The sequence below is a fragment of the Corylus avellana genome, chromosome ca5 (genome assembly GCF_901000735.1).
Source record: "Corylus avellana chromosome ca5, CavTom2PMs-1.0".
NCBI classification, from domain to species: Eukaryota; Viridiplantae; Streptophyta; class Magnoliopsida; order Fagales; family Betulaceae; genus Corylus; species Corylus avellana.
Window position 1 is genome coordinate 11,267,446 of NC_081545.1, and position 25,453 is coordinate 11,292,898.

At 33.8% G+C, this 25,453-nt stretch overlaps 3 protein-coding genes across 9 annotated transcripts in view; 2 read left to right on the plus strand and 1 right to left on the minus strand.

Annotated features, from left to right (window-relative positions):
* LOC132180308 (protein SYM1-like) overlaps positions 1-3,448 on the plus strand; it is a 44,421-nt gene extending 40,973 nt beyond the window's left edge. Inside the window, exons 3-6 of one of the 2 annotated variants that reach the window (XM_059593089.1) lie at positions 6-138; positions 231-270; positions 1,034-1,182; positions 3,228-3,448. In XM_059593089.1, coding sequence (XP_059449072.1) covers positions 6-138; positions 231-270; positions 1,034-1,121 — 261 coding nt within the window. In that variant the 3' untranslated portion in view covers positions 1,122-1,182; positions 3,228-3,448. Of the gene's footprint in view, positions 1-5; positions 139-230; positions 271-1,033; positions 1,183-1,260; positions 1,474-3,227 lie in introns of those variants that run through there. The other variant, XM_059593088.1, reaches the window with a different exon arrangement.
* A 697-nt stretch (positions 3,449-4,145) lies between these two features.
* On the plus strand, positions 4,146-6,614 carry LOC132181115 (uncharacterized protein At4g28440). The gene is made up of 2 exons (XM_059594185.1): positions 4,146-4,530; positions 6,303-6,614. Exons 1-2 carry the CDS (start codon positions 4,275-4,277, stop codon positions 6,491-6,493), a joined length of 447 nt encoding a protein of 148 aa, XP_059450168.1. The 5' UTR covers positions 4,146-4,274; the 3' UTR covers positions 6,494-6,614.
* A 3,989-nt stretch (positions 6,615-10,603) lies between these two features.
* On the minus strand, positions 10,604-24,320 carry LOC132183344 (protein NUCLEAR FUSION DEFECTIVE 6, mitochondrial-like). 6 transcript variants are annotated; one of them, XM_059596770.1, is made up of 3 exons: positions 14,419-14,701; positions 13,748-13,869; positions 10,604-10,947 (listed from the first exon to the last, which is right to left on the minus strand). In XM_059596770.1, the coding sequence occupies exons 1-3, from the start codon at positions 14,562-14,564 to the stop codon at positions 10,940-10,942; spliced, it is 276 nt and encodes a 91-aa protein (XP_059452753.1). In that variant the 5' UTR covers positions 14,565-14,701; the 3' UTR covers positions 10,604-10,939. The 6 variants fall into 6 exon arrangements, with proteins under 6 accessions (XP_059452753.1, XP_059452748.1, XP_059452752.1 ...); XM_059596765.1 differs by lacking the exons at positions 10,604-10,947; positions 13,748-13,869; positions 14,419-14,701 and adding exons at positions 10,954-11,803; positions 23,023-23,144; positions 23,734-24,320; XM_059596769.1 differs by lacking the exon at positions 10,604-10,947 and adding an exon at positions 10,954-11,803 and having other exon boundaries at positions 14,419-14,702.
* Positions 24,321-25,453: the final 1,133 nt, after the last annotated feature.

Below are 25,453 nucleotides of genomic sequence, written 5' to 3' on the forward strand. Positions count from 1 at the left end.
TGCAGGTGCTACTAAACCAAATTGTGCTTGGTCCATGTGTGATTGCTGTTGTTTTTGCATGGAACAACTTATGGCAAGGGAAGCTCTCACAGCTTCCAGACAAGTACCAAAGAGATGCTCTTCCGACATTGCTTTTTGGTAGAAAAAGATCTTTGACTTCGTCTTTATCTTGGCTTGATGATGAGGTCCAAATTTCATGCAATTTGATTTTCCCTTTTTATTTTATGCAGGATTTAGATTCTGGATCCCTGTCAGTGCATTGAATTTCTGGTACACGTTTACATCTGTTCTGTTTTATTTCCCTCATCTATTAAGTACTCATGATTTGAAATCTTTAAGCTGTGCGTTTAGAAGTCGTAAACAACAGAATTACTTCTTTGTGTTCTTAAAAAGGATTTTGGGAGAATGTATAGACGCAAAAGACATTTGATCCACATCCAGTAAGCCAACATGTTCTTGTTCAAAAGGTTTGAATAAGCTCATTCTTGAATTTGGATTTTCTGATTTACTTCCAAAGTTGCTGAGGTTCAACTTGGAGAGGAAAGATTTTGACCGCTATATTACCAACTAGGGGAGTTTATTACTTCCCCAATGCAGATGCTCTACTAGTTGATACAACTTCAGAAGTGACTTAACTTTAACTGGAAGTTGAAACTAAAAACTGAGTACAATGAATTGAAACATGAAACACACTGGTATATATAATTTTCATATAAGTAATGTTATTTAGTAGACTGTTATACGATTTCATACAACTTGATAATGTGACAGTGAAAATTAGCCTTTAGATCAGCACTTGTAAACAAAAAATGGCTGATTTTTACTAACACGTCATCTAGTTATATGATAGTTATATAATAATTTACTAAGTAGCATTACTCTTTTCTTATATTTGTTTTGGCCCATGACGAACATTTTTTCAAAGTAGTACTCTAGCACCTACTTCTCTCTCCATTATTACGATAAATTAGTACATTGGTGATTGGAAGATCTAGCTCAACATGCCTTGACCATACATATGACATCTTTACAGGCTTGTGCCTCTTCAAGCTCGTGTCGCTTTCATGTCAACGGGCTCCATATTCTGGAACTTCTGCTTGTCTTCAACTATGAACAAGTAATTGATCAACACAAGAATTCAATTAATGCTTTGGTATCAGCATATGGAACTTTGACTATAAGGTACTTTCTCATAATACCTCCCTTTTGGATTGTAGATAATTATTTTGGTGGTTTTAACGTGAATTTAATCATTTGTAGGTTAAAAATGTGGCCTGAAATATGGTTTACTGAAAAGCAGGGGACTTGAGAGTAGTGGTTTTAAATCTTTCTCACCATTTTCCGTTTTCTGCAACACATTCTTATCAAAATTTGTTTAACAATTCTGTTCTGATGGATTTGTCAACCTCTATGCCCAAACACAGACGCTTTTTTGCTCGTGATAGTGAGTGAAATACGTAGAAGTGACGATTTGGTGTTTAGAACTGTGTTTATTTTTGTTTTGGTTTGGCATTCCATATGAATCTAATTATTTATCAGTGACTTCCTCACATAAAAAATATTTCAAATAAATTAGGAAAAACTTCATTTTAGCCCACTGAACTATCACGCGTTTTGAGAAGATCTTCCCAAATTTCAAAAACTATCAATTTAATCCCATGAATTTTCAATTTGATTTAATTGAATCCCACTCTATCATATTCAGCCATTAATCCTTAATGGAAATAACTAAAATAATCAAATTGCACTTCAATTTTTTTTAATTTGAAATTTTATAAAAAAAAAAAAAAAATGTTGGAGATATAAAGGTTATTTTATTACTTTTAATGTTTAAAATCTAACGGAGGGAGTATATTGCATCAAATTAAAAGTTCAAGGGATAAAATTAAGATTTTTTAAAATTTAGGGGGATCTTCTCAAAATGTGTAGTATTAAGAGTCTTAAGTGAAGTGTTTTCAGGTGATTGCTTGGTTTAACAAACTTGATATGAACCCACAATCAATGATTTTGGTTCATATGGGACAAGATTAAAAAATAAAGTCGAATAAAAATTGATTAAAAATATTAAAAAATATAAATAACGAAATAAATAAATAACTCAACAAATTTTATTTATTGTTTAAAATATATAAATGTAATTTGAAATTTATTTTTTTATGCCTATCATTAATTTAGTCATTAGAATTATTGTTGTTATCTATAATATTAGGTAGCTACAATTATATATTTTATATGTATTCATCAACAATTATTTTTATTAAAAAAGCAATTTAAATGTATGATTTTATTATTAAATAGTGAATCTAAAAATAAGTAAGTGTAAAAGTTGATTATGTACCTCAAAAAGTTTAAAGAAAGAGAAATTGTAAAAAAAAGAAAAAAAAAAAAAGAAAAAAAGAAAAAGAAGGCTAGCTTTTTGCTCTATTTTAAGCAAACTCTTTTTAGGCAAGCCAAAGGGTGTTTGCTCCCTCTCGCCTCCTCTGGCTCTACCACTGCCCACAATCTCATCAACCACCTTGTTACAAAGGGAAAAGGTACCACTTGAGCTAAAGGCTCATTATATATATAAAACAAGTTAAGTATGGTGTTAAAATAGCACAAATGTTTATGAAGTACTCGCATAGAGGGATAGTGGTGTGGTATTTGACCAAATTGATAGATTCTTAACAGATAGGAAAAATACATTTTGGAATAGTAATGTAGTATATAGCATTACCCATTTAAAAATTGCATGTGAGAATTATGTCCTTACGGGCCATAGGTTAGTGAAAGTTTTTTCTAACATAGTTGCAAGGAAAATTGTTCTAACAAATATATATTCCACAATATAAATCATCAATTTAAGTTTTTGAAAACAGTTTGTATACTTCATCATTGTTTACCACAATCGTAAAATGCGAATATCACTTTTATATATCTGCATTTGCATCATGTTTTTATAAACTACATCAGCACGGTTATTACGGTTATTAAATGCTGTTACTATTCTCTCTCTTTTTTTGTTATTAAATGCTATTATTATTCGCTATCCCATGTTAGGTAATGGGTCTTTTGGACATATTTTAGTCCCTTGAGCCTTCTTTGGGTCTCTATTATAATGTATTTGAAACTATTTTAAAAATAATTTGGACCAATTTTTAGTGTTTTGGGCTTGTTTTAATTTTTTTTAAGCCCTAATATTTTAAAAAAATATATTGATTTCACATTACTTTTGTATTTTTGCCCAGGTGTTACACGAGAAAGCAACCGTGGTGTGAGAGGAAGAAGATAGTGGCTCTACTCTCCAATGGCGTCACAACGTGAAGTGAATGAGAGTCTAAGATATGAGATAATGAATGATGAGAGGCAAGAGGAAGAAGATGGTGGCTTTGGGCTCTGGCAGTGTCATGGTGAACCGGTGAAGTGAATGACTGAACTATGAAGAAAAAAAAATCTAAAACAATGTAAACATAACTTATATCCAATCCAAAACATCGTTTTCGTAAATTTATTTTTAGGGGATAGTTTTTTTCTAAATTGGGTTGGAGAAATTTCTTTTAATTTAATCTATAAAAGTGACATGTGTCCCTTGAACATGTGAGATGTACATATTTTTTTAATACTATTTAAGTTTTCCTCTAAACTGGGTTGAAGGAATTTCCTTCAATCTAGTCTATAAAAATGACATGTGTCCTTTTTTTTAATAACATGTGAGATGCACTTGTTTTCTTAATAAAATTTATTTCAACGCTGTCCCTACTATTAAAAAAATATGTGCATATCACATGTTCAAGGAACACATGTCACTTTTATAGATTAAGTTGAAAGAAATTCCTTCAAGGAAAACTTTGTCCTTTTAATATATATATTATCGCATCTATATATCCTAAAAGCGTTATGACGTTATCTGTATTCACATGTGCAGATAACGAATAATTATTAATAGTATATGCGAGCACTTAATATCCGCCGGCATGTGGACTCTACTACAAATGAATTAAGATCTTCTTTATTTTATTTGAACAGGAAAATATACAGTTAATTATAGCGGAGTGCACAACTCCATCCAAATAGATTTTATTTTTTTTAGTTTTCTTTTGCAAATAGAACTTCTTTCCAGCCCAAACCATAAACCCAAACAAAAATAAAAGAATAAAAAAAAGCCCAAAAACCCGAGGTCCCCAAAATCCCAATCGCCTCAGAATAAGGTCACAACTACGCCTAGGGTTTAGCTTCAACCCCCCTTTTGGCGTTCTCAAGTGTGTAGGGGTTTTGAGCTTTTTGGACGATTAACAATGGCGCAAGCGACGACGGCGACTGCGACAGGGAAGAGGAAGCCGGTGTTCATCAAGGTCGACCAGTTGAAGCCCGGCACGCAAGGCCACACGCTTATTGTCAAGGTTGTAAGCTCCAAGCCCGTCAAGGTCGCCAACAACAAGCCTGGCCGATCATCCATGCTTCTCTCTCGCCCTCACCAACCTACTCGTATCGCCGAGTGCCACGTCGGCGACGAGACCGGCACCATCGTCTTCACTGCCCGCAATGAACAAGGTATACAGTACGTGTGTTGATAAATATATTTTTTTTTAGGTAAATGCTTGTGTTTAGATTCTGAGAGAATTTGTGCGAATATGGAAGAAATTGGTTTTTCGTTTCCTTGCTTTGTTTGGGAAACTGATTCTGGGTGTTTTGTCGGAGAGCAGAATAGTAGCTGATTCTGGGTTTTTTGTCGGAGAGCAGAATAGTAGCTGATTCTGGGTTTTTGGGTGAATAGCAAAACACACTTTCCTCGAATATTAACAACCAACTCATAATACAAAACTTTTTTTTTAAAAAAAAAAATTGAACGCTTTTTATAGAACTTTTCAAACAACTTTTTGTAAGAATATTTTGAAAGAACAAGTTCTTTATTTTGGAGGAGCATGTGAGATATTATTATTATTATTATTATTATTATTTAAAAAAAAAAAAAAAAAGAAGCTATTCTCATGGAGAGGTGTGGCCGCGCAGCTACCCCTGTCCTGGTCGGGGTGGCTGCGTGGCCACCTGATTCTTCATGAGAGTGGTCACACGGTCAAGTAAAGAGCTCTACATTTGTTTGTGATTTTTCGAAATAAGGAGGAGTAATCCACAGAAAACCTTTTCTTAAATGTGAATCCCAAAAAAAAAAAAAATCGAAAAATGTTTCTCATCTTTTTGTCAAGTTAAAAACACTTTTTGAAACAGGAAACAAAAAACACTTATCCCAATATACTAACATAGTTTCTCTGGTTTTAGGTGGTGTTTCCGTTGCTGCCTTAATTTGAGAAAAGGGAATATTGTTAGTTTGGGTATTTGATTATGGATTGTTTGGGGAAGGTTACTCTGTGCTACTCTTGGGGTTTTTAATTTTTAATTTTTGTCTTAAATGTATGTAAGTAATTACTAGGTTATACATGTTTATTTATGCGAAGCTGTTCTTTGGTTGTTTTGGTGGTATTTTGGTGTCTTTGATTGCTATGATAGCTTGGAAAAAGGGAAGACATTTATGTTTTAGGTATTGGGATTTTCATTGCCTGGGACCTGGGATTGGTGCAACTCTGGGCATTTGCTGGAAATCAAAACAATGAGTTTGTGCACACTTGTGTGTGCATGCACATACGGATATCCGTGCCTGAATATTAACGTGTGGATTAATGTATGTAAACATATTATTTGTGCATTTGTAGTAAGGTTTGGTTCTGAAAAACTGAGAAAGGTGTAGTTATTGCTATTATACTTTTATAAAACTGATGTAAACATATTATTTGTGCATTTGTAGTAAGGTTTGGTTCTGAAAAAGTGAGAAAGGTGTAGTTATTGCTAGTATTCTTTTATAAAACTGATGTACTTATAAAAAAACATTTGCTAGTGTGCTAACGTATTCTGTGTGTACAGTATTTAGTTGCACTGAAACCATGCATGTATTGGTATATGTTGATGTATGTATGTATAATGTATATGACCTTGCTTTCTCTGTTGCAATGGAGGTTGGGAGTATTTGTTCTGATTTCTTGGTTGCTGAGAAAGTGTAGGAACAGAAAGGAATTTGTGAATTTGAGTTTTTTTTGTTTTCTCTATTTGTTTGGCTTGATAATGATAAATCCTTTAATTAATTGTGCCTAGTGCAACTTCATCCATTAAATGTGAAGCTTCAGGTTTTAAATTGGTTTATTATTTCCTAAATTCATTAGTTGGATGAGTATCAAACTTCTATACACACATATAATTTTAGCAGCTAGATAAAGGTTTACAAAGTATTACTCTTCTTTATTGTATTAATTCATAGCTTTATTCATGTGCAGTTGATATCATGAATCCAGACTCCACTGTAATCCTTCGGAATGCAAAGATTGACATGTTTAAAGGTTCTATGAGGCTAGCAGTTGATAAATGGGGACGTGTTGAAGCTGCCGAACCTGCTAATTTTGAAGTTAAAGAGGATAACAATCTTTCTCTTGTCGAGTATGAACTAGTTAATGTTATTGAAGAATGATTGTATCATGTGGAAGCAATGTTTTGACATTAGGGGTTTGATTTCTGTTTGCTGGCATTGAACTATTATCTTGGTTCCGATTTCTATATGTGGTATGCAAGTCTTGCTGAAGTTGTTTTTATCCCTAATATGTCTATCATTACTGCAAGTAATTGTGAAATTGAGAATGTGATTGCATCTGGAAAAGTTGTCAACTCTCCATTGTTGTACTTGGAAAAGTAAAATATCACATTTTCAACTCAGGGCCAAAACAATCTCATATTGTCAACAATTCAATTTCAATTTTTGTTTCTTTGCTTGCTTGTAAATTTATGAGATCTTGATTGCAAAGTAATAATGTTGCAATTTTTAGCTGAGATACCAAGTTGTAGTTTCACTTAACAAAAGTGGTTTTGTGCTTTTTGTTTGGGTGCATGTGGGACTTGTGGTTCTACAGCTAAAGAACTATTGGCACAATTCTTGCCCCTTCCTTTTAATATTCCCTCTCCCTTTACCTCCATAAAAAGAAAAAAGAAAAAGGAAAATTCCCTCAGCCTTCACTCTCGAGGGATTCTAAAAGGTAGTTATTCTCCTCTCAACAGAACATCCAATCAGGGAGACCAAATTCTGTTTCCATGTCCTTTCTTTTAGTCCAATTTCCTCAACTCTAAGACATAAATTTTATGTGAGATTTTTGAAATATTTTTGATCTTTATTAAATAATATTTATTTCAATTTCATAATATATTTTTATTTAAATTACACTATGATTTGTTATTAACCTTTCTTTATTTGTAAGTCTTGAACAACAAAGTAGCAAAAGATATTTAAGGTATATTAAAGTTTGACCTTGTGAGGTAATTAATGTTGTTTTTATCAATAATAAAAAATTTGCTATTTTTAGGGAGTCTTTATTTCTCAATGAGCCTTTTAATACTATTTCTTAAGATAAGGGTAAAGTTTACGTACCCCCTTAAGCTACAACCCAATTAACAATGTCTCCACAAACTTTCAATTGAGACAATGTACTCTAAACTACCAAAACATTGTTAATGTCTCCATTAAAGCTAACAAAAAGATAAAAAATATTCTTATAAATTTCACAATAAGACAAAAATACCTCTGTACATTTGAAAAAAAAAAAAAAAAAAAGAAAAAATTACACTTTACCCACTAAAGTTTGAGCCATTTTCAATTTGACCTCTAATATTTCAATTTTTACAATACACCCCAAATGTGGCCTATCCGTTAACAATTTTCGTCCAATTTAACCGAAAATTGGTCACGTCTTGGCACGTGTATTTTTGGTCTTAAATTTCCAAAATTGTCCCCATGTATTTTAACAAATTTCAAAAATGACCCCAAGTCGAACCAAAATAAAAAATTAAAAAATAATTAAAAAAAACTTGGGGCCATTTGGGGGTGGGCCCCCATCTGGCCGGATTGGGGGTGGTCGACCACCCTTAAGGCCCAAATGGGGGTGGTTACGACCACCCTCGGCCACCCCCAAATGGCCAAGGAGGTGGCTCAACAAGGGTGGTCAGCCACCCGCCATGAGGGTGGCACCCCAATTCGGCCAAATGGGGGTGGCCAAGCCACCCCCATGGCCAAAGGGGGGTGGTTGGCCTCCCCCCAAAATGGCCAAAGGGGTGGCTACGGCCATCACCAATTTTTTTTTTTTTTTTTTTTTTGAGTTTTTTTTATTGTTTTTAAATAAAAAAATAAAATTGTAGGGGCAATTTAATATTTTCTATTATTTTCATTAGAAAAAAGGAAAATGATTAACATATGGGCCACATTAAATTTTTTTTTAACTTTGGTAGTGTGCATTGTAAAAATTGAAACATTGAAGAGCAAATTGAAAATCGACTCAAACTTTGGGGGATAAAGTGTACTTAACCCAATAAAAATTTTAAAAACGAAAATTTTAATTTAAAAAAAAAAAAACGACTTTTTTAAAAAAGAAAATTTTTATTTAAAAAAATGAAAAAACAAAATTTTTTAAACGAATTTTTTTAAAAAAAAATTTTTGAAACGGAAAATTTTATTTTAAAAGAAAATTATAAAACAAAAACTTAAAAAAAAAAAAACACGAAAATTTTCAATTTTTATTAAAAAAAAAAAAAATTTATTTTTTAAAATGAATTAAAAAAAAAAACCGGAATTTTTTAGTTAAAAATAAAATTATAAAACAATTTTTTTTAATAAAACGAAAATTTTCAATTTTTATATATATATAAAAAAAAAAAGTCAAATTTTTTTTTTCTTATAAAAGGAATTTTTTTTTATTTGGCCACCCTTGGTTTTTATATATATAGTTTTAGGTTTTTTCTATAAGTTTCAGTATTTTTTGTTTTATTTTACTAAGGGTAGTTCCGTCATTGGGGAAACATTGACAATTTTTAGTAATTTGAGGAGGACATTGTCAATTAGATTGTAGTTTGAAGGGATATGTGGACTTTCCCATTTATTTTATAAGGAGCACTTAGGTAAGGTAGCCACCTTAGATGGTTAGTCTTTGAGCTGCACCTTGTACAATGTTGGGATTAGATTATTCTCCCTTTGTACAAAATGTTCCTCCAAATTGAGTTGAAATTAAATTTCTCTAATCTAATCTATTAAACTAACGTCTATCCAAAATGTATATGAGAATGACATACTCTATGAATCACATGCATTTTAGATCATGCATATAAAAATCACATGCTCTATTAAAAATACTTTTGTCAGTTTGATTTCATCTCTTTGACGTCTAAATCTATCCTTGCCTTTCCTTTGTTCCTTTAATTTTATTTTAAATGTGATCCAAATTTATCATTGAGCTAGATAATTTATTCAAACTAGGTTTTATTTTTAGAAAAAATTCAAACTTGTTCACAAGCTACTCAATTAATTTATTCATTCCTTACATAAAGTAAATATTATCATTAGTTATTTAAAATTACTATTAAGATTTTATCATTTGAAGTTAAAGAGATAAATTAATTTTTATTAGGGGAAAATACACTTTACCCCATGAACTATTCACCAATTTACACTTTTAACCCAAATGTTTAAAAAGTGACACTTTACCCCTTCCCAAAAGTATCTGACATGAACACTTGATCCCCTGAAGTATTTTGAGTTGACACTTTATTCTCTAAAGTAGTTAAGTTTTGGGGGTGGTAAAGTGTCAACTCAAGAGGGTAAAGTGTCAATTTAAAATACTTTAGGGAGTAAAATGTACTTCATGAGGGTCAAATGTCAATGTCAAATACTTTGGGAGAGGGAGGGGAAGGGGGGGAGTGGAGGTAAAGTGTCACTTTTTAAACATTGAGGTTAAAAGTGCAAATTGATGGATAGTTCAAGGAGTATTTTCCCCTTTTTATTATAAACTTCTAAAAATTAACTTCACCAACTTTGTATTTGTAATGACGCATAATTTTTTTTTATTATGAAATGAACTAATTATAAGATCTTATAACCATATTTAGAATAATAAACAACGAAATCTTGAGTCTATATGTATGTTTTATAGTACACACGCACACACGACAAATCTATATCAAGACCGACAATCACAAGATATCAAGCTTATTTAATAAACAAGCCTAGATTCTAATTTGAGCTTTTAGTTTGTTAATAAACAAACTGAAATTCAGTCAAATTTATAGGAGTCGAGCTCGAACTGATTACGAACAACTTGTTTCAATTACAACCCAAATTGGGATCAAGTATATTAGTTTTAGGCATGATTTAGGCCCACCATGTAACTGCATTTTAAGACCCTCATCTCACTATAAATATTAAATACCATTGCACCAACCCCCAACTTACAACACTCGCTTTTTATAGGGCTCAACTAGTAAAGAACAGATCAGTTGAAGACATCAAACAGATACTGCATACATAGCCCTCAGGAAGCTTACCACAGAAAACATTTCTGCAAGGCTAATTTGATGAGAAAAAGAAAAGGCACTAGGAATATTTTGCAATCACATAGGGACAAAATTAATCTCAATGTTGGAAAGTAAGATGTCAAGGTAAAGCTGACAAGTGTATCAATGGATTATAACTGAGGCAAACCTAAGTTTCTCATGAAGGACAATTAAGTTAATAGTAAACCCAGGCAATTCTACAAGAAAAAGGAACTGTTAAAAACATCACCAAGATTTGAGCAGATTACATCTGATAGTTAAGGACAATGTACAATGCTGCCATCAAATTCCATGGCAACTAAAACTTCCTATCAGTGCACATCTGTTTACAAATATGATTCCGCCGTCTACTATGCAAAACAGTATAAAGATCATTAAGGATATAATTATTAGACAAAAGTAGTTCAAAAAAGAAGTGTTCAAAAACTAATCTAGTAGCCATGATTAATATGCCAATGTCCACCACGAAATAGCAACAAAACTATAGAAGAAAGCAAGGAAAGATCATCTTAGTCCTTCTCCAGGTAGGATTGCCAACAATTAGAGGAGATTACAGCCCTAAACAAACAAAAGATAGAGTCAGAAATAAAACTATCAATTGAGTCGCAAAATGCTGGGCTCATTGTAACACCCAGATGGCAAGAAATGACATGTCCTCGAGTTACTTGAGACAAGGATATACTAAACTACAAGAATGGTATGATTAGAAATCATCTCCCATGGATGTTTACTATCATCATGTTTATACAAAATTTCAAGATTCTTTTTTTTCCTGTGAACATTCGATGATAATACAATACAGCAACAATTCCTGCAATGAGCTAAAGTTATGACAAAAAAGCTGCCACAGTTATCAACCTACATATCGATAAACCTAGAAATGGACTTTTTACTTTTTTGTTTTAGTCCTAAGACATTTAGAACAGGACTGCCCAGCTCAAACACACAGGCTAACTACACCGGAAACGCACAAGTACTTGACCTGGTGAGAGTTTCTCCCCTGATATTTAGCCCCAATAGAAGTAAATGGGAGAAACTATGGTACATGGGAGGACCTTCTTCTTTTTTTCCTTTTTTCAGTTCATATGTACCAAGAAGATACCTACTGCTCACTGTCATAGATGCAATAATAAAAAACTTCAACAAATAGAGAATGAAAATAGACATACATCACTGCTTCACGTGATTCACTGTTGGCAGGGTGAAAAAGATAATTAGGAGTGTGCTCAAATGTTTTACATCAAGTTCTTATGGCCTTAGGATAGAGCCAGATAAAGAGGAAAAAAAAGAAATTTTTGAGAACAGAATTATCCACTACTTCTATACTATTGGCATCATTCTCTTAGAAAGCAAGAACTTTGGATAAAACTTCTCCCAAACCCATGCGATATTCATCACGAATCACCATTGCCAGCTGATTGAATAAGAGATATTAGTATCATGCTTTATTGACCTTATTAACATCGATGCAAGCATTTCAGCAATTTTTAGGAAAAAAAAGAAGAAGTAAATTAATACATTATTCTGCAATACATCTTCCCAATTAAAGTCTATGAGCTATAAATAAAAAATCAAGCATCAGACAAAAAGAGAAAATGTCTTAGCCATAGATGAAAACAACAAAGTCTACTAGTTCACTAAGTTTTGGAGCTCAGGATGTTCAACTTGTCTCTTCTGCAGCTCATTCAAAACTTCTAACTTATCAGCAATCACTGTCTTATAATGAGCAATTTTGCACACAAAACTTTGCTTGAATCCTCGGGCATGCATCACACATCATCATTGCAAGCTGGTTGGATGAAAATGATTAGTGCTTAATGATTCCAGCGACTAACATTGGTAACAACTTAAATTAAGTACAATATTCAGAATCAATCGCACGGAATAGTGCACAACCATAGTCACGTGCAAATATTATGTAGCACAGTACAAATCATTTAACAATAAAATTCTACAAGTCTATACTCCAGAGGTTGGAATCTTACATCTAGTTCCTACTGTATTATGGATCATGAGGCGCTCTTTATGCCCCAGAGGAAAAATCAAGCAAGAAAAGACAAAAGGAGAAAAGAATGCCTCCCTTCTAATATTGGACTCAAGCATTCATTATTCAAATATAGCATCCATAAACATCTATAAAGACTCCAACCTTTTTTAAAAAATTGACAATTAAAGTCCTATTTAGGAAAGTCTCAGCTCATCTTCTAAAGTGTGTAGTAAGCAGATTTTAATTTTCTTTATCAGTAAATCTCCTTCTATGAAGCACACAACTGCATACTGCAAGGCCACCACAATCCTAAACGCAGTCTTGGGGATGTACGGGATTACTCAAATGATACGATAAGACTCTTAATTATAATGACAAGCAACACACAAGTTTTCCAGGATAAAATGGCTCACAAAAGCCACTGCATTATATTATTTGATGGATCCTCTGGGAAAAAAAACAAACTCCTATCATTCTTGTTCTAAATCTGTTGCTTTACATCACATTTCATCATTACTTCAAAATGATAGCTATCCTGCCTAACATATTGCCGATAGCACTCCCTACAGCTTTAAAATCTTGAAAACATAAATAAATCCAAGTCATTCCATCTTTGCTTCTTGATCTTCATCTAGTCTTGTTTCGGCCTACAACATTAAAAGAGGAGTGTGTTTTTTTTACTAAAACAAAAATAGGAATAAGAGAGCAAAAGAACAACAATTGAAGAAGTAGACATCAAAGTCAAGTGTAGGAAATCTATTTGGTCCTGAAAATTTGAATGAAAAGAAAATAAAGGGAAAAAAACTTGATAATGAAATTGTATTTGGTTGAAAGAAAAGAATTCCAGATTCGGAGATCAGAAAAGATATAGAAGATATGTATCCTTGTATTTTACATTCTTGTCCAGAAAATTAAGCCTTAAGAAAATATACTTTTTTACAACCAAAAGGAAATTGGACAAGAATACATGAAATATATGCAATCCTTACCTAAGTGCTAACAGTGCAACGAGAAAGAAGAAGAAAAAGACGTAATGTTGTTGCAATCACATTACTAGAAAATAAGTACACTCTTCGGAAGCCTGCCCAAGTAATCATAACATGTTGAACTACTAGAATATCCCTAAGAGACTATAGCTCGATACATCTGACAAAGGAACCAAATTACTCAAACAAACATTGGCAACATCATGTGGGATAGTTCTAAAAAATAGAATCAATTCAAATTGGAAAATATTGAAAAACCACACTAACTCATAGCACCGACATAGCCAAGTTCCATAACCAAAGTAACCAACGCAATTATAATGGATTACTTAGCACCAAACATTATAATATCACATATTCTTGAGAATAGAATAACTAATCATACCTTCAGAGAGCCAACCATAACTGCGTTGAGAGATTGATAGCATCGAAGTCATCAATGCTGATGCAGTTGCAGTGTGGTATGGCAGCATCGACTCCACACAGAAGCTCATTTCAACAGGGCACCTGCAACACAAACAATACATTATCCACATTATCTGCTTCAACTCTAAACAATGTGACATTATTAATGACTAAACTAATCTTAAACTCCGTTTGGAGACTGAGAAAAATCTAGGAAAAGAAAGCAATCAAAATTCGGAATATTATCTTTATATTCATCGCAGCTTTGTTTTACAGGAAATGAAAGCCTCACTTTCATCAACCCCATTATGCGTACTACATTTATCTAAAGATTACATATTTATCTCATCCCGGATGACCATCAAAAACATCAAAATTCAAATTCTCCATCTGTTTTTCTTGTCCCACATTTTCTCAAACGCAAACGGCATAGACAAATTGGCACCCTGAACAATGTGACAACGTAATACTAACTCTAAACTCTGTTTGGTTTTCGAGAAAATGTCCAGTGTTGCTCTCGCAGACAATAAAAAAGAAATAGACGTGCTCTAATTTCTACTAAAGACCGTTTTATGGCACCCCAGATAATCAAAAACTTTCACAGATAAAAAAAAAAAATCAGTTTCAGAATCTTCATATATATATATATACCTGAGAGGTGGAGTGGAGACGGGCTTTTTGGCTGCGGTGCGAAAGGGAGAGCCGGCGGCTTTGGCTTCAGGACTGAGCCGAGCCGCAGTGCGGCGAGCGGAGACGGAGCATGAGCGGAAAATGGACCTGGCAGCGGCTGAGGCCATCGGAGATTGGCTGTGGGAGGTTCCGAAGACGGTGAAGTTGACGGTGTTGCGTAGGGGTTTTGAGGTTTTAACTTTTAAGAAACCGTTCGGTGAGATGTGGTCCGTGGATCAACTCCTCATTGGAGGGTTTGTTTGGCTGTATGGATGCTCCAGCCTATGCCTGCTGTGGGCTATTTAGACTGCACTCCGGAATAAGGTCTTCCTAGACAGCCAAACAGACTTTACTCCATATTAACTCCTGGAAAAAAGAAAAAGAAAAAAAAGAAGGGAAGTGTAAGTGTAAGTGTTTTTTTAATAGCATATGAGATTCACAAGCGTTTTTAATAGCAATAGTTAAAAATAAAAAAATAAAAAATAAAAAATAAAAACGCATGTGTGCCTTGCCAAGTGAAAAGACATGCTATTTATTCTTACATTTTTTTTTTTTTTTTTAGTAGTATGCGTTTTTCACATGTTTTTTTAATAATAATAATAAAAAAAATCATGATGATATCGTAAGAAATTTACATCCATGACGATATTGATTATGACCTTGATACGGAGTTGAAGCTTCTTCTAACCCTAACTCTAACGAATGTGCTAACTATGAATATGATGTCAGAAAATTATGGATGACAATTCGTGTTTGCATGTTTAGTTTGAGTCATGTCAAGATATGAGTATAAAATTATATAGGTCAATCCTAACTCAATCTATTAATTAAACGGATTAGGCCCCTTAATTTTTAATAGGTTTGCAGGAAATGTAAAAAATTTGTTAACGCTAAATGTCGTATATCAGTTTCAAGTTTGTAACACCCCGATGAAATTAATTAATTGGTAATTAACTTTATGGTTCACCTCCCAGTCTCATTCCACAAAGAATAAAATTCAAGGATCCCATCCTCTCCGAAGAGAGTCTATAGTGGAAGACTTTTTCACTTATAAGCAAATATAGCTATAAATTAAATCACGATGATCAAATAACCATAGAAAATCTAAAACATTATAACATAGATGATTCTCCAAATGTTATGGTCAAAAGACCAATTCATCCAAAACATATTATAGGATACAAGCCAAATCTAATAGTCATAATATAACATCAAGTCACAAAGCCTAATCTTAAGAAGATAAAGCATGTAAATAATCTCAATCATATCCTAGTGGGTGGCTTTATCAACATCCCATATATCCTTAAGCCACACGCAATCCAACTCCTTAAAAATAATCTTAGTTATATCCCTCAAAATAAGCTAGTACCTCCCGAGATCCATTGTCAATTATACTATATATAAAACAACTCATGTTTAATATGTGGAAAAGATACAAGAGTAAGTTTATGACTTAATGAGTATAAATACATATAACATACAAGTTATTGCATAGTGAACTCATATGTTTTTAAGTCAAATGCAGCAATGCAAGGTTACAATTCATCATTTGATGATATCATCATGAATGCAATATATATGTTGTAATAAGAAAATTATGTCATAGTTCAACTCTATATGATCTATCTAAGCCCTTAACCCCTTTTTGGTAGGGTTGGCGTTGTCCTAAAGAACTTGTAATACAATATTGGTTCCCCGGATATTATACGTGTACCATCCATCATTAGCAACTCAATCGAGTCTAACTCAGATGACCCAAGCTGCTAATAACGTCGGTCTATAGTAACCACCACTCAAACATGGTTGCATCATTCATGAAACAACTATTGAATCCAAGACCAAATATAAAGAATCAACATCTTTTGACCATAGGGTTAACCTTTATAATTTTAATAAGCTCATGGTTGTTATCTTGCACGTACCGATGTATCATGTTATACGATGCAATTCATTTTTTTTTTTCCGTATTTTACATGTATGCTTTTGCAAATCATCATTTTCGTTATCTTGTTTATTCATCATTCATTTTCACAAAATAGAGTTCACTATAATCTAAAGGTGTTTCATGAGAGTTTTAAAGATTCATGTTGATATATAAAATACTCATGTTATGTGAAAATGACATAATAACAAGTATTCATGTGAGTTTTTACTCACTTATATCGTAAGGCTCCTCAACAAAATTCACCAAAGGCTCCACAACCTCGAAATATGAGAAAATACCTACCATTACTTATAAATCTGAGCTAAACAAGCCCTAAGTCCTAAAACGCTTAAAATATAGTTTCTGCGTGACCTTCGAACATTCGTACAAGGAGGATCGAATGTTCAATCACAACATCGAACTTTTCTATTAGAGAAGGTCAAGCGTTCAGTAATGGGCAGGAAACTCATTTCAAACCAAAAACTAGCAAAACCACTTATAGGCACGTCATAATGTCTTAACATGATTCCTAATAGAGTCCTAAGCCATAATAACACATCCATGCAGAAAGAACTGTGTCCAACATTATTAATACACTAAACCACCATTAAGCTAGTACTAAGGCCAACAAAATTATATACAAGCTTAAACCTACAAGTTATGGTATGAAAAACAACTAGATAGTATAACAACTTAAGAAACGAATTAGGCTAGAAAAGTTACCTCCTTAGAAGAAAAACTAACAAGAATGCATCTTTTCCTCCAAAGCACTCACACAAACTCACTCTAGGGTAACACTAAGATAAAGGGGTGGAAATAGGTTGAAGGGATTTAGGGGAGGGGTATTTATAGAGGAACAGAGGTCAGAGGATAAGGATGAATTGGCTTACACAATATTGCCATGTGTCGAACATTCAGGAGGGGTACCTTCAAATGTTTGGTGTGCTATTAGACCAACGATCCTAGGGTTTCCAGTCGAATGTTCTAGAGTAGGGTTAAGGTCAAATGTTCAGACATCCAACCTTGAATGTTCATCACTAGGGTTTGACTTTATGTTCGATCATCCAAGCTCGAATGTTTGGCTAAGAAGAAAAGTTAAAATTCTTCCTTCCAATGAACCCTATTGAACTTAGCAACCTAATAGCCCTACCAAAGCTTACATAACCTTGATTATTACTTAAGGTATTACACGGGTTGTATTAAGACATGAGTAGAAGAATATATAGTCAACCATAACCCAACCAATTTAATTAAACGGCTGAGATCCCTCAATTTTAACCTTGCTAAATTTGTATTAGGTTCGTATCAACTTTGTAAATTATGTAAAAAATTGTCCACCTTACCAAAAATAGCTCAATGCATAATAATTCCTAAGTCAGTTCTTGTGAGAAAAGTATGCTCAATACATAATAACTCAGTATGTCCTTTATACCTAGTGTAGGGGCCTATTAATAGGCTAAGAGGTAGAGTCCAACTTGGGATTAGAGTTTCTACCCCTAACTTGACCTAGGAGTGTTGAGAGTTTGAATTGGACCTGGACTCCTACTCCTATTCAATTTGGAGTATGACTGTTAGCACAGATTTTTCTAGTAGAGTCCTACTCGGGCTCTGATTGTGTCTCCCTGAATTGGTAGCTCTGCCTGTCACAGGATCAGGATCTTATGGGCAGATTGAGTGAAATTATTCCCAACATATGCAGTTTTAAAAATGCATAAGAGAATCACATACTCTATGAATCACATGCATTTTGGATCTTGCATATAAAAATCACATTCTCTACTAAAAATGCTTTTGTCAGTTGGATTTCACCTCATATGCATCTTTGCCTTTCTTTCGTGTGAGTCTTTTGCTTTCAAAGATGTATTTATTTCCACAATTTCTTTTAATAATGATACTTCAGCAGTTCAGCTATTCTCATCTTGTCGCTTTCAAAGCATTGAACCCCCCAAAACAAACAACTCTAGAATCCAGTCGTTATTTTGATCCTCATCATTTGCTAACTCACCAGTCAAGGAACCAAGTTAAAAAACAGAAAAAAAAAAAAAAAATAAATAAATTCGAGCACATAAACATTTTACACAAAATGCAAACCCTAAGCTCAAAAAAGGGTTTGATTGGAATTAGGGCAATAATCAACTGAATCAAGTTGAGTATTGAATGTTTAAGTTTAGTTCATCTAATTTTGTTTTGAACATGATCCAAACTCGAATCTATCATTGAGTTAGATAATTTATTCAAACTCTATTTTATTTTTAGAACGAATTCGAGTTTGTTCACAAGCTGTTCAATTAACTTATTCATTCCTTGTCCCTAAGGGGTAATGTAATTGGCTGGAGACCACGTCTTACAAAACGGAGATTCCTAATTCGAATCTCATTCCCGAACATATCAAAAAGAAAAACTTATTCATTTCTTATATAAAGTAAATATTATCATTAGTTATTTAATTACTATTAAGATTTTTTTTTTTTTTTCATTTGAAGTTAGTTAGATAAATTATTTTTACTTATAAACTTCTAAAAATTAACTTCACCAACCTTGTATTTGTAATAAATCATATATGATTTTTTTTTTCTTATGCAATGAACTATTTTTAATATCTTATAACCATATTTAGAATAATGGACAATGAAACCTTAAGGCCTCGTTTGGTTCGCGGAATGTCTAGTCTATTGAAAAATGAATAGATATTACTAGGAATAGAAGAGTGTGAAATAGAATAACTAATCATATTCCTTAGTTTGGTAACAACACACATGCAAAAATTAGAATTGAATCAAAATTACGAAAAAGCCCCATTTTTTTTTTTCAAACTCATATTTTAAAAAAACATAATAATAAAATGGGGGGCCGACCACCCCAGAACAGCTCCGTGGGTGGCCTCAGCCACCCCCGATGACCTACGTGGTGGCCGCGACCACCATAGGGCCTCCGAGGGGGGTGGTTAGAGAGTGAGGACTACCCACAGGCTTGGGAGGACCCCCCCCCCCCCCTGTGAGAGCAAGGTGTCCCACCAAAGAAAAAAATTTAAATACTTTTAAAAATTAACTTTTGCTCCCCCAAATTAAATATTCTAATTCCGCCCCTTATCGAACCACCCCCAAGCACTCAAGCCACCCACTTTATTTTCATATTTTTTATTTTATTTTGTTATATATATATATGTGTGTGTGTGTGTGAAAAATGTATTCAATTCCTTAAAAATTAGCGAAGTCACTCATTTTTTAGTGGCTTAGCTAATCCTGCGTGTATTAAATTAGTAGTCCCAAGAGAATAAACTATTCTCAGGAATAATGTGTTACTAAATAAAGGAATAGCTATACCTAGAATTATATCTAGTCCATTCCAAGAGTCTATTTTGCAAACCAAACGGGACCTAAGTCTATATGTATGTTTTATAGTACACGCACACACACATATCTATATCAAGATAGGCAATCACAAGAATTCAATCTTGTTTAACCAACCCCAACTTACAACACTTACTTTTTATTGGGCTCAACTAGTCAAGAACAGATCAGTTGAAGACATCAAACAGATACTGAATACATAGCCATCGGGAAGCTTACCACAGAAAACATTTCAGCAAGGCTAATTTGATGAGAAAAAGAAAAGGCACTAGGAATAAGTTGCAACCACATAGAGAAAAAATTAATCTCAATGTTAGAAAGTAAGATGTCAAGGTAAAGCTGACAAGTGTATCAATGGATTGTAACTGAGGCAGACCTAAGTTTATGATGAAGGACAATTAAGTTAATAGTAAATATTACAGGCAATTCTACAAGAAAAAGGAACTGTAAAAACATCACCAAGATTTGAGCAGATTACATCTGATAGTTAAGGACAATGTACAATGCTGCCATCAAATTCCATGGCAACTAAAACTTGCTAGCAGTGCACATCTGTTTACAAATACAAATCAGCCGTCTACTATGCAAAACAGTATAAAGATCATTAAAGATATAATTATTAGACAAAAAGTACAAAAAAAGAAGTGTTCAATAACTAATCTAGTAGCCATGATTACCACGAAATAGCAACAAAACTATAGAAGAAAGCAAGGAAAGATCATCATAGTCCTTCTCCAGGCAGGATTGCCAACAATTAGAGGAGATTACAGCCCTAAACAAACAAAAGATGGAGTCAGAAATAAAACTATCAATTGAGTCGCAAAATGCTGGGCTCATTGCAACACCCAGATGGCAAGAAATGACATGTCCTTGAGTTATTTGAGACAAGGATATACTAAACTACAAGAATGGTATGATTAGAAATCATCTCACATGGATGTTTACTATCATCATGTTTATACATAATTTCAAGAATTTTTTTTCCCTGTGAACATTCGATGATAATACAATACAGCAACAATTCCTGCAATGAGCTAAAGTTGTGACAAAAAAGCTGCCATAGTTATCAACCTACATATCGATAAACCTAGAAATGGACTTCCTACTTTTTTGTTTTAGTCAAGAGATTTAGAACAGGCTAACTACACCGGAAACGCACGAGTACTTGACCTGGTGAGAGTTTCTCCCCCTGATACTTGGCCCCAATGGCAGTCAATGGGAGAAACTATGATACTTGACCTTCTTCTTCTTTTTTTTTCTTTTCTTTTTTTTTTTTTTTTTTTCATTTTTTTAGTTCATCATATGTATCAAGAAGATACCTACTGCTCACTGTCATATATGCGGTAATAAAAAACTTCAACAAATAGAGAATGAAAAAGATAATTAGGAGTGTGCTCAAATGTTTTACATCAAGTTCTTATGGCCTTAGGCTAGAGCCAGATAAGGGGGAAAAAAAAAGAAATTTTAGGAAAAAAAAGGAAGTAAATTAATGCATTATTCTGCAATAATAGATCTTCCCAATTAAAGTCTATGAGCTATAAATACAAAATCATGCACCAGACAAATAGAGAAAATGTCTTAGCCATAGATAAAAACAACAAAGTCTACTAGTTCACTAAGTTTTGGAGCTCAGGATGTTCAACTTGTCTCTTCTGCAGCTCATTCAAAACTTCTAACTTATCAGCAATCAGTGTCTTATAATGAGCAATTTTGCGCACAAAACTTTGGTTGACTCCTCGGGCATGCATCATTCATCATCATTGCAAGCTGGTTGGATGAAAATGATTAGTATGCTTGCTCAATGATCCCAGCGACTAACATTGGTAACAACTTAAATTAAGTACAATATTCAGAATCAAATAATGTAGCACAGTACAAATCACTTAACAATAAAATTCTACAAGTCTATACTTCAGAGGTTGGAATCTTACATCTAGTTCCTACTGTATTTTTGGATCATGAGACGCTCTTTATGCCCCAGAGGAAAAATCAACCAAGAAAAGACGAAAGGAAGAAAGAATGCCTCCCTTCCAAAATTGGAATGCTATTATTCAAATATAGCATCCTTAAACATCTATAAAGACTCCAACCTTTAAAAAAAAAAATTGACAATTCAAAGTCCTATTTAGGAAAGTCTCAGCTCATCTTCTAAAGTGTGTGGTAAGCAGACTTTCATTTTCTTTATCAGTAAATCTCCTTCTATGAACCGGACAACTGCATACTGCAAGGCCACCACAAATCCTAAACTCAGTCATGGGGATGTATGGGATTACTCAAATGATACAATAAGACTCTTATAAAAGTAGAAAAATTATAATGACAAGCAACGCACAAGTTTTCCAGAATAAAATGGCTCACAAAAGCCACTGCATTATATTATTTGATGGATCCTCTGGGAAAAAAAAAACCTCCTATCATTCTTATTCTAAATCGGTTGCTTTACATCACATTTCATCATTACTTCAAAAAGATAGCTATCCTGCCTAACATATTGCCGATAGCACTCCCTACAGCTTTAAAATCTTGAAAACATAAACAAATCCAAGTCATTCCATCTTTGCCTCTTGATCTTCATCCTGTCTCGTCTCGGCCTACAACATTACAAGAGTAGTGTGCTTTTTTAACTTAATCAAAAATAGGAATAAGAGAGCAAAAGAAGAACAATTGAAAAGGTAGACATCAAAGTCAAGAGTAGGAAACCTATTTGGTCCTGAAAATTTGAATGAAAAGAAAATAAAGGGAAAAAAACTTGATAATGCAATTGTATTTGGTTGAAAGAAAAGAATTCCAGATTCGGAGATCAGAAAAGATATAGAAGATATGTATCCTTGTATTTTACATTCTTGTCCAGACAATTAAGCCATAAGAAAATATACTTTTTTACAACCAAAAGGAAATTTGACTATAGCTCGTTACAGCTGACAAAGGAACCAAATTACTCAAAACAAACATTGGCAACATCATGTGGGATAGTTCTCAAAAATAGAATCAAGTCAAATTGGAAAATCTTGAAAAACCACACTAACTCATAGCAACACCAACATAGCCAAGTTAGGATTCTTTGGTTTTTAGGGTTTGTATAGGGTCTTCTTTTTGTGGGTTTTTGCGGGTTTTCTTATGTGTACGTTCTGTGTACTTAGAGGCGCATTATGCTTTTTTTTTTATATATACAACATCACCTATAAAAATAAAAATAAAAACACCGACATGGCCAAGTTTCATAACCAAAGTAACCAACGCAATTATAATGGATTACTTAGCACCAAACATTATAATATCACATATTCTTGAGAATAGAATAACTAATCATACCTTCAGAGAGCCAACCATAAGTGCGTTGAGAGATTGATAGCATCGAAGTCATCAATGCCGATGCAGTTGCAGTGTGGTATGGCAGCATCGACTCCACACAGAAGCTCATTTCAGCAGGGCACCTTCAACACAAACAATACATTATCCACATTATCTTCCTTCAACTTTAAACAATGTGACATTATTAATGACTAAAAACTAATCTTAAACTCTGTTTGGACACCGAGAAAAATCTAGGAAAGAAAGCAATCAAAATTCGGAATATTATATTTATATTCATCGCAGCTTTGTTTTACAGGAAATGAAAGCCTAACTTTCATCAACCCCATTATTGGTACTACATTTATCCAAAGATTACATATTTATCTCATCCCGGATGACCATCCAAAACATCAAAATTCAAATTCTCCATCTGTTTTTCTTGTCCCACATTTTCTCAAACGCAAACGGCATAGACAAATTGGCACCCTGAACAATGTGCCATCGTAATACTAACTCTAAACTCTGTTTGGTTTCCGAGAAAATGTCCAGTGTTGCTCTCACAGACAATAAAAAAGAAATAGACGTGCTCTAATTTCAACTAAAGACCGTTTTCTGGCACCCCAGATAATCAAAAACTCCCACAAACAAACAAAAATGGACAAAAAAATAAAATCAGTTTCAGAACCTTCATATATATATATATATATATATATATATATATATATATACCCGAGAGTTGGAGTGGAGACGGGCTTTTTGGCTGCGGTGCGGAAGGGAGAGCCGGCGGCTTTGGCTTTGGCTTCGGGACCGAGGCGAGCCGCGGTGCGGCGAGCGGAGACAGAGCATGAGCGGAAAATGGACCTGGCAGCGGCTGAGGCCATCGGAGATTGGTTGTGGGAGGTGGCGTTTGACGGTGTTGCGTAGGGGTTTTGAGGTTTTAAGTAACACAGTTCGGTGAGATGTGGTCCGTGGATCAACTCCTCATTGGTGTTAACCAACCAGCTAGTGACAAATCCTCTACAGCTCATGAAGATCAAGAAGGCAATATCACGACTGATACGCCTAAACCATTAAGGGAAATATCCTGCACCTACACCAAGATGGAAAGGATTGCAACCAGCTCATGCGTATAATCAGGGATAGAGATATCAGAATATACAAGGAAACTCTACTACAATTCAGCCTGTAATATTTGTATTTGACTATTAAGACTTCTATTCTGCTTATATATACAGCAGTGTATGATAGTGTAATTCAATGAATAAAACATTATCCTTTCATCTTAATCTTCATGGTATCAGAGCTTATAGCTCACGCATAGATCCTTCTTCCGTTCCAGAATTTTTTTTTTTCCTATCCTTTATCTTCCTCATGGCTACCAGCAGTTCTGCCCCCAAAACCCCTGTTTTCACTCCACCAAATATTACCCAACTCATTGGTACCCGTAGGATGGCACCAATTATACTACAAAGTCATGATTTGCTGGGTTTCGTGGATGGTACCGAACCGTGCCCAGTCAAATTTCTGCCTGATACTAATGGCAATGACTCCACTGACCTTAACCCTGAGTATGAACTATGGCTCAAAAAGGATCAGTTCGTCATGAGTTGGCTCAATGCCTCTCTTACCGACAAGGTGTTATCAACCTTGTGTTAGAATATTTGTGTTACAAACAAATTGTTTTCTTCTTTTCTTTCTTCATAAGCCCTTTTATTCCTTGTTTGATATTTGCTAGTGGTTTCTTTGAGAAATAATTTTTGTGACCGTTTGGTCATTAAGGGCATTGAGTTTCTCCATACGTTTTGACCCTTAGTCATCAAATCTATTGATTTTCATTTTTATTGTTTCTAACCTCTGGCCATTAACAATTCCATGGGTTTTAATTGTTCAACAATTTTGACCTTTGACATTAACAAGGTCTAAAGGTATTTGTCTTCTATGGTTTTCAAGCATTTTTGACCGTTTGGTCTTGAAGTCATTCAAGGCTTTGGATACTAAAAGATTCTCTTTAAGAAAGAAAACGTGAGCTTCATTTCTATATATTCAGCCAACCTTCTTGTCAATAAAACATACAAAAAAGAGACTTAAGATATATATATATATATATTACTTCTATGTTTTCAATTATGAATTGTTGTTCTACAAGAAAAGATTTGGGTTGTTCTATTAGTCTTCGTTCTTGGAAGTGCGTCCTTAACAAAGATAGACGCTATAGTCTAATCCTGGGAGGTTGCGTGTCAAAGGATCCGATCGCACCGAGTTATATACTCCAGGAGGCACGAATCAATCTTTAAGGACAACGCACTTACGTGATTCTATAGCATTGTGAGATTTTTCCATACTTTACTTTTCATCTCTTGTAATGAATTTATTTTATTGTTAATTTTCATATTGGTATTATTTTATTTCAATAAGAATTTTGTGCACTATCCAAAATTTTTTCTAACAA

Excerpts from the sequence above, each read along its gene's own strand:
- LOC132181115 (XM_059594185.1), top strand. The coding sequence starts at position 4,275 with ATGGCGCAAGCGACGACGGCGACTGCGACAGGGAAGAGGAAGCCGGTG. Across the intron at positions 4,531-6,302 it reads CACTGCCCGCAATGAACAAG|TTGATATCATGAATCCAGAC; the intron begins GTATACAGTACG and ends ATTCATGTGCAG.
- LOC132183344 (XM_059596765.1), bottom strand. The coding sequence starts at position 24,032 with ATGAGCTGTAGAGGATTTGTCACTAGCTGGTTGGTTAACACCAATGAG. Across the intron at positions 23,145-23,733 it reads GTCTCCACTCCAACTCTCGG|GTGCCCTGCTGAAATGAGCT; the intron begins GTATATATATAT and ends TTTGTGTTGAAG. Across the intron at positions 11,804-23,022 it reads TTATGGTTGGCTCTCTGAAG|CTGGCAATGGTGATTCGTGA; the intron begins GTATGATTAGTT and ends TTATTCAATCAG.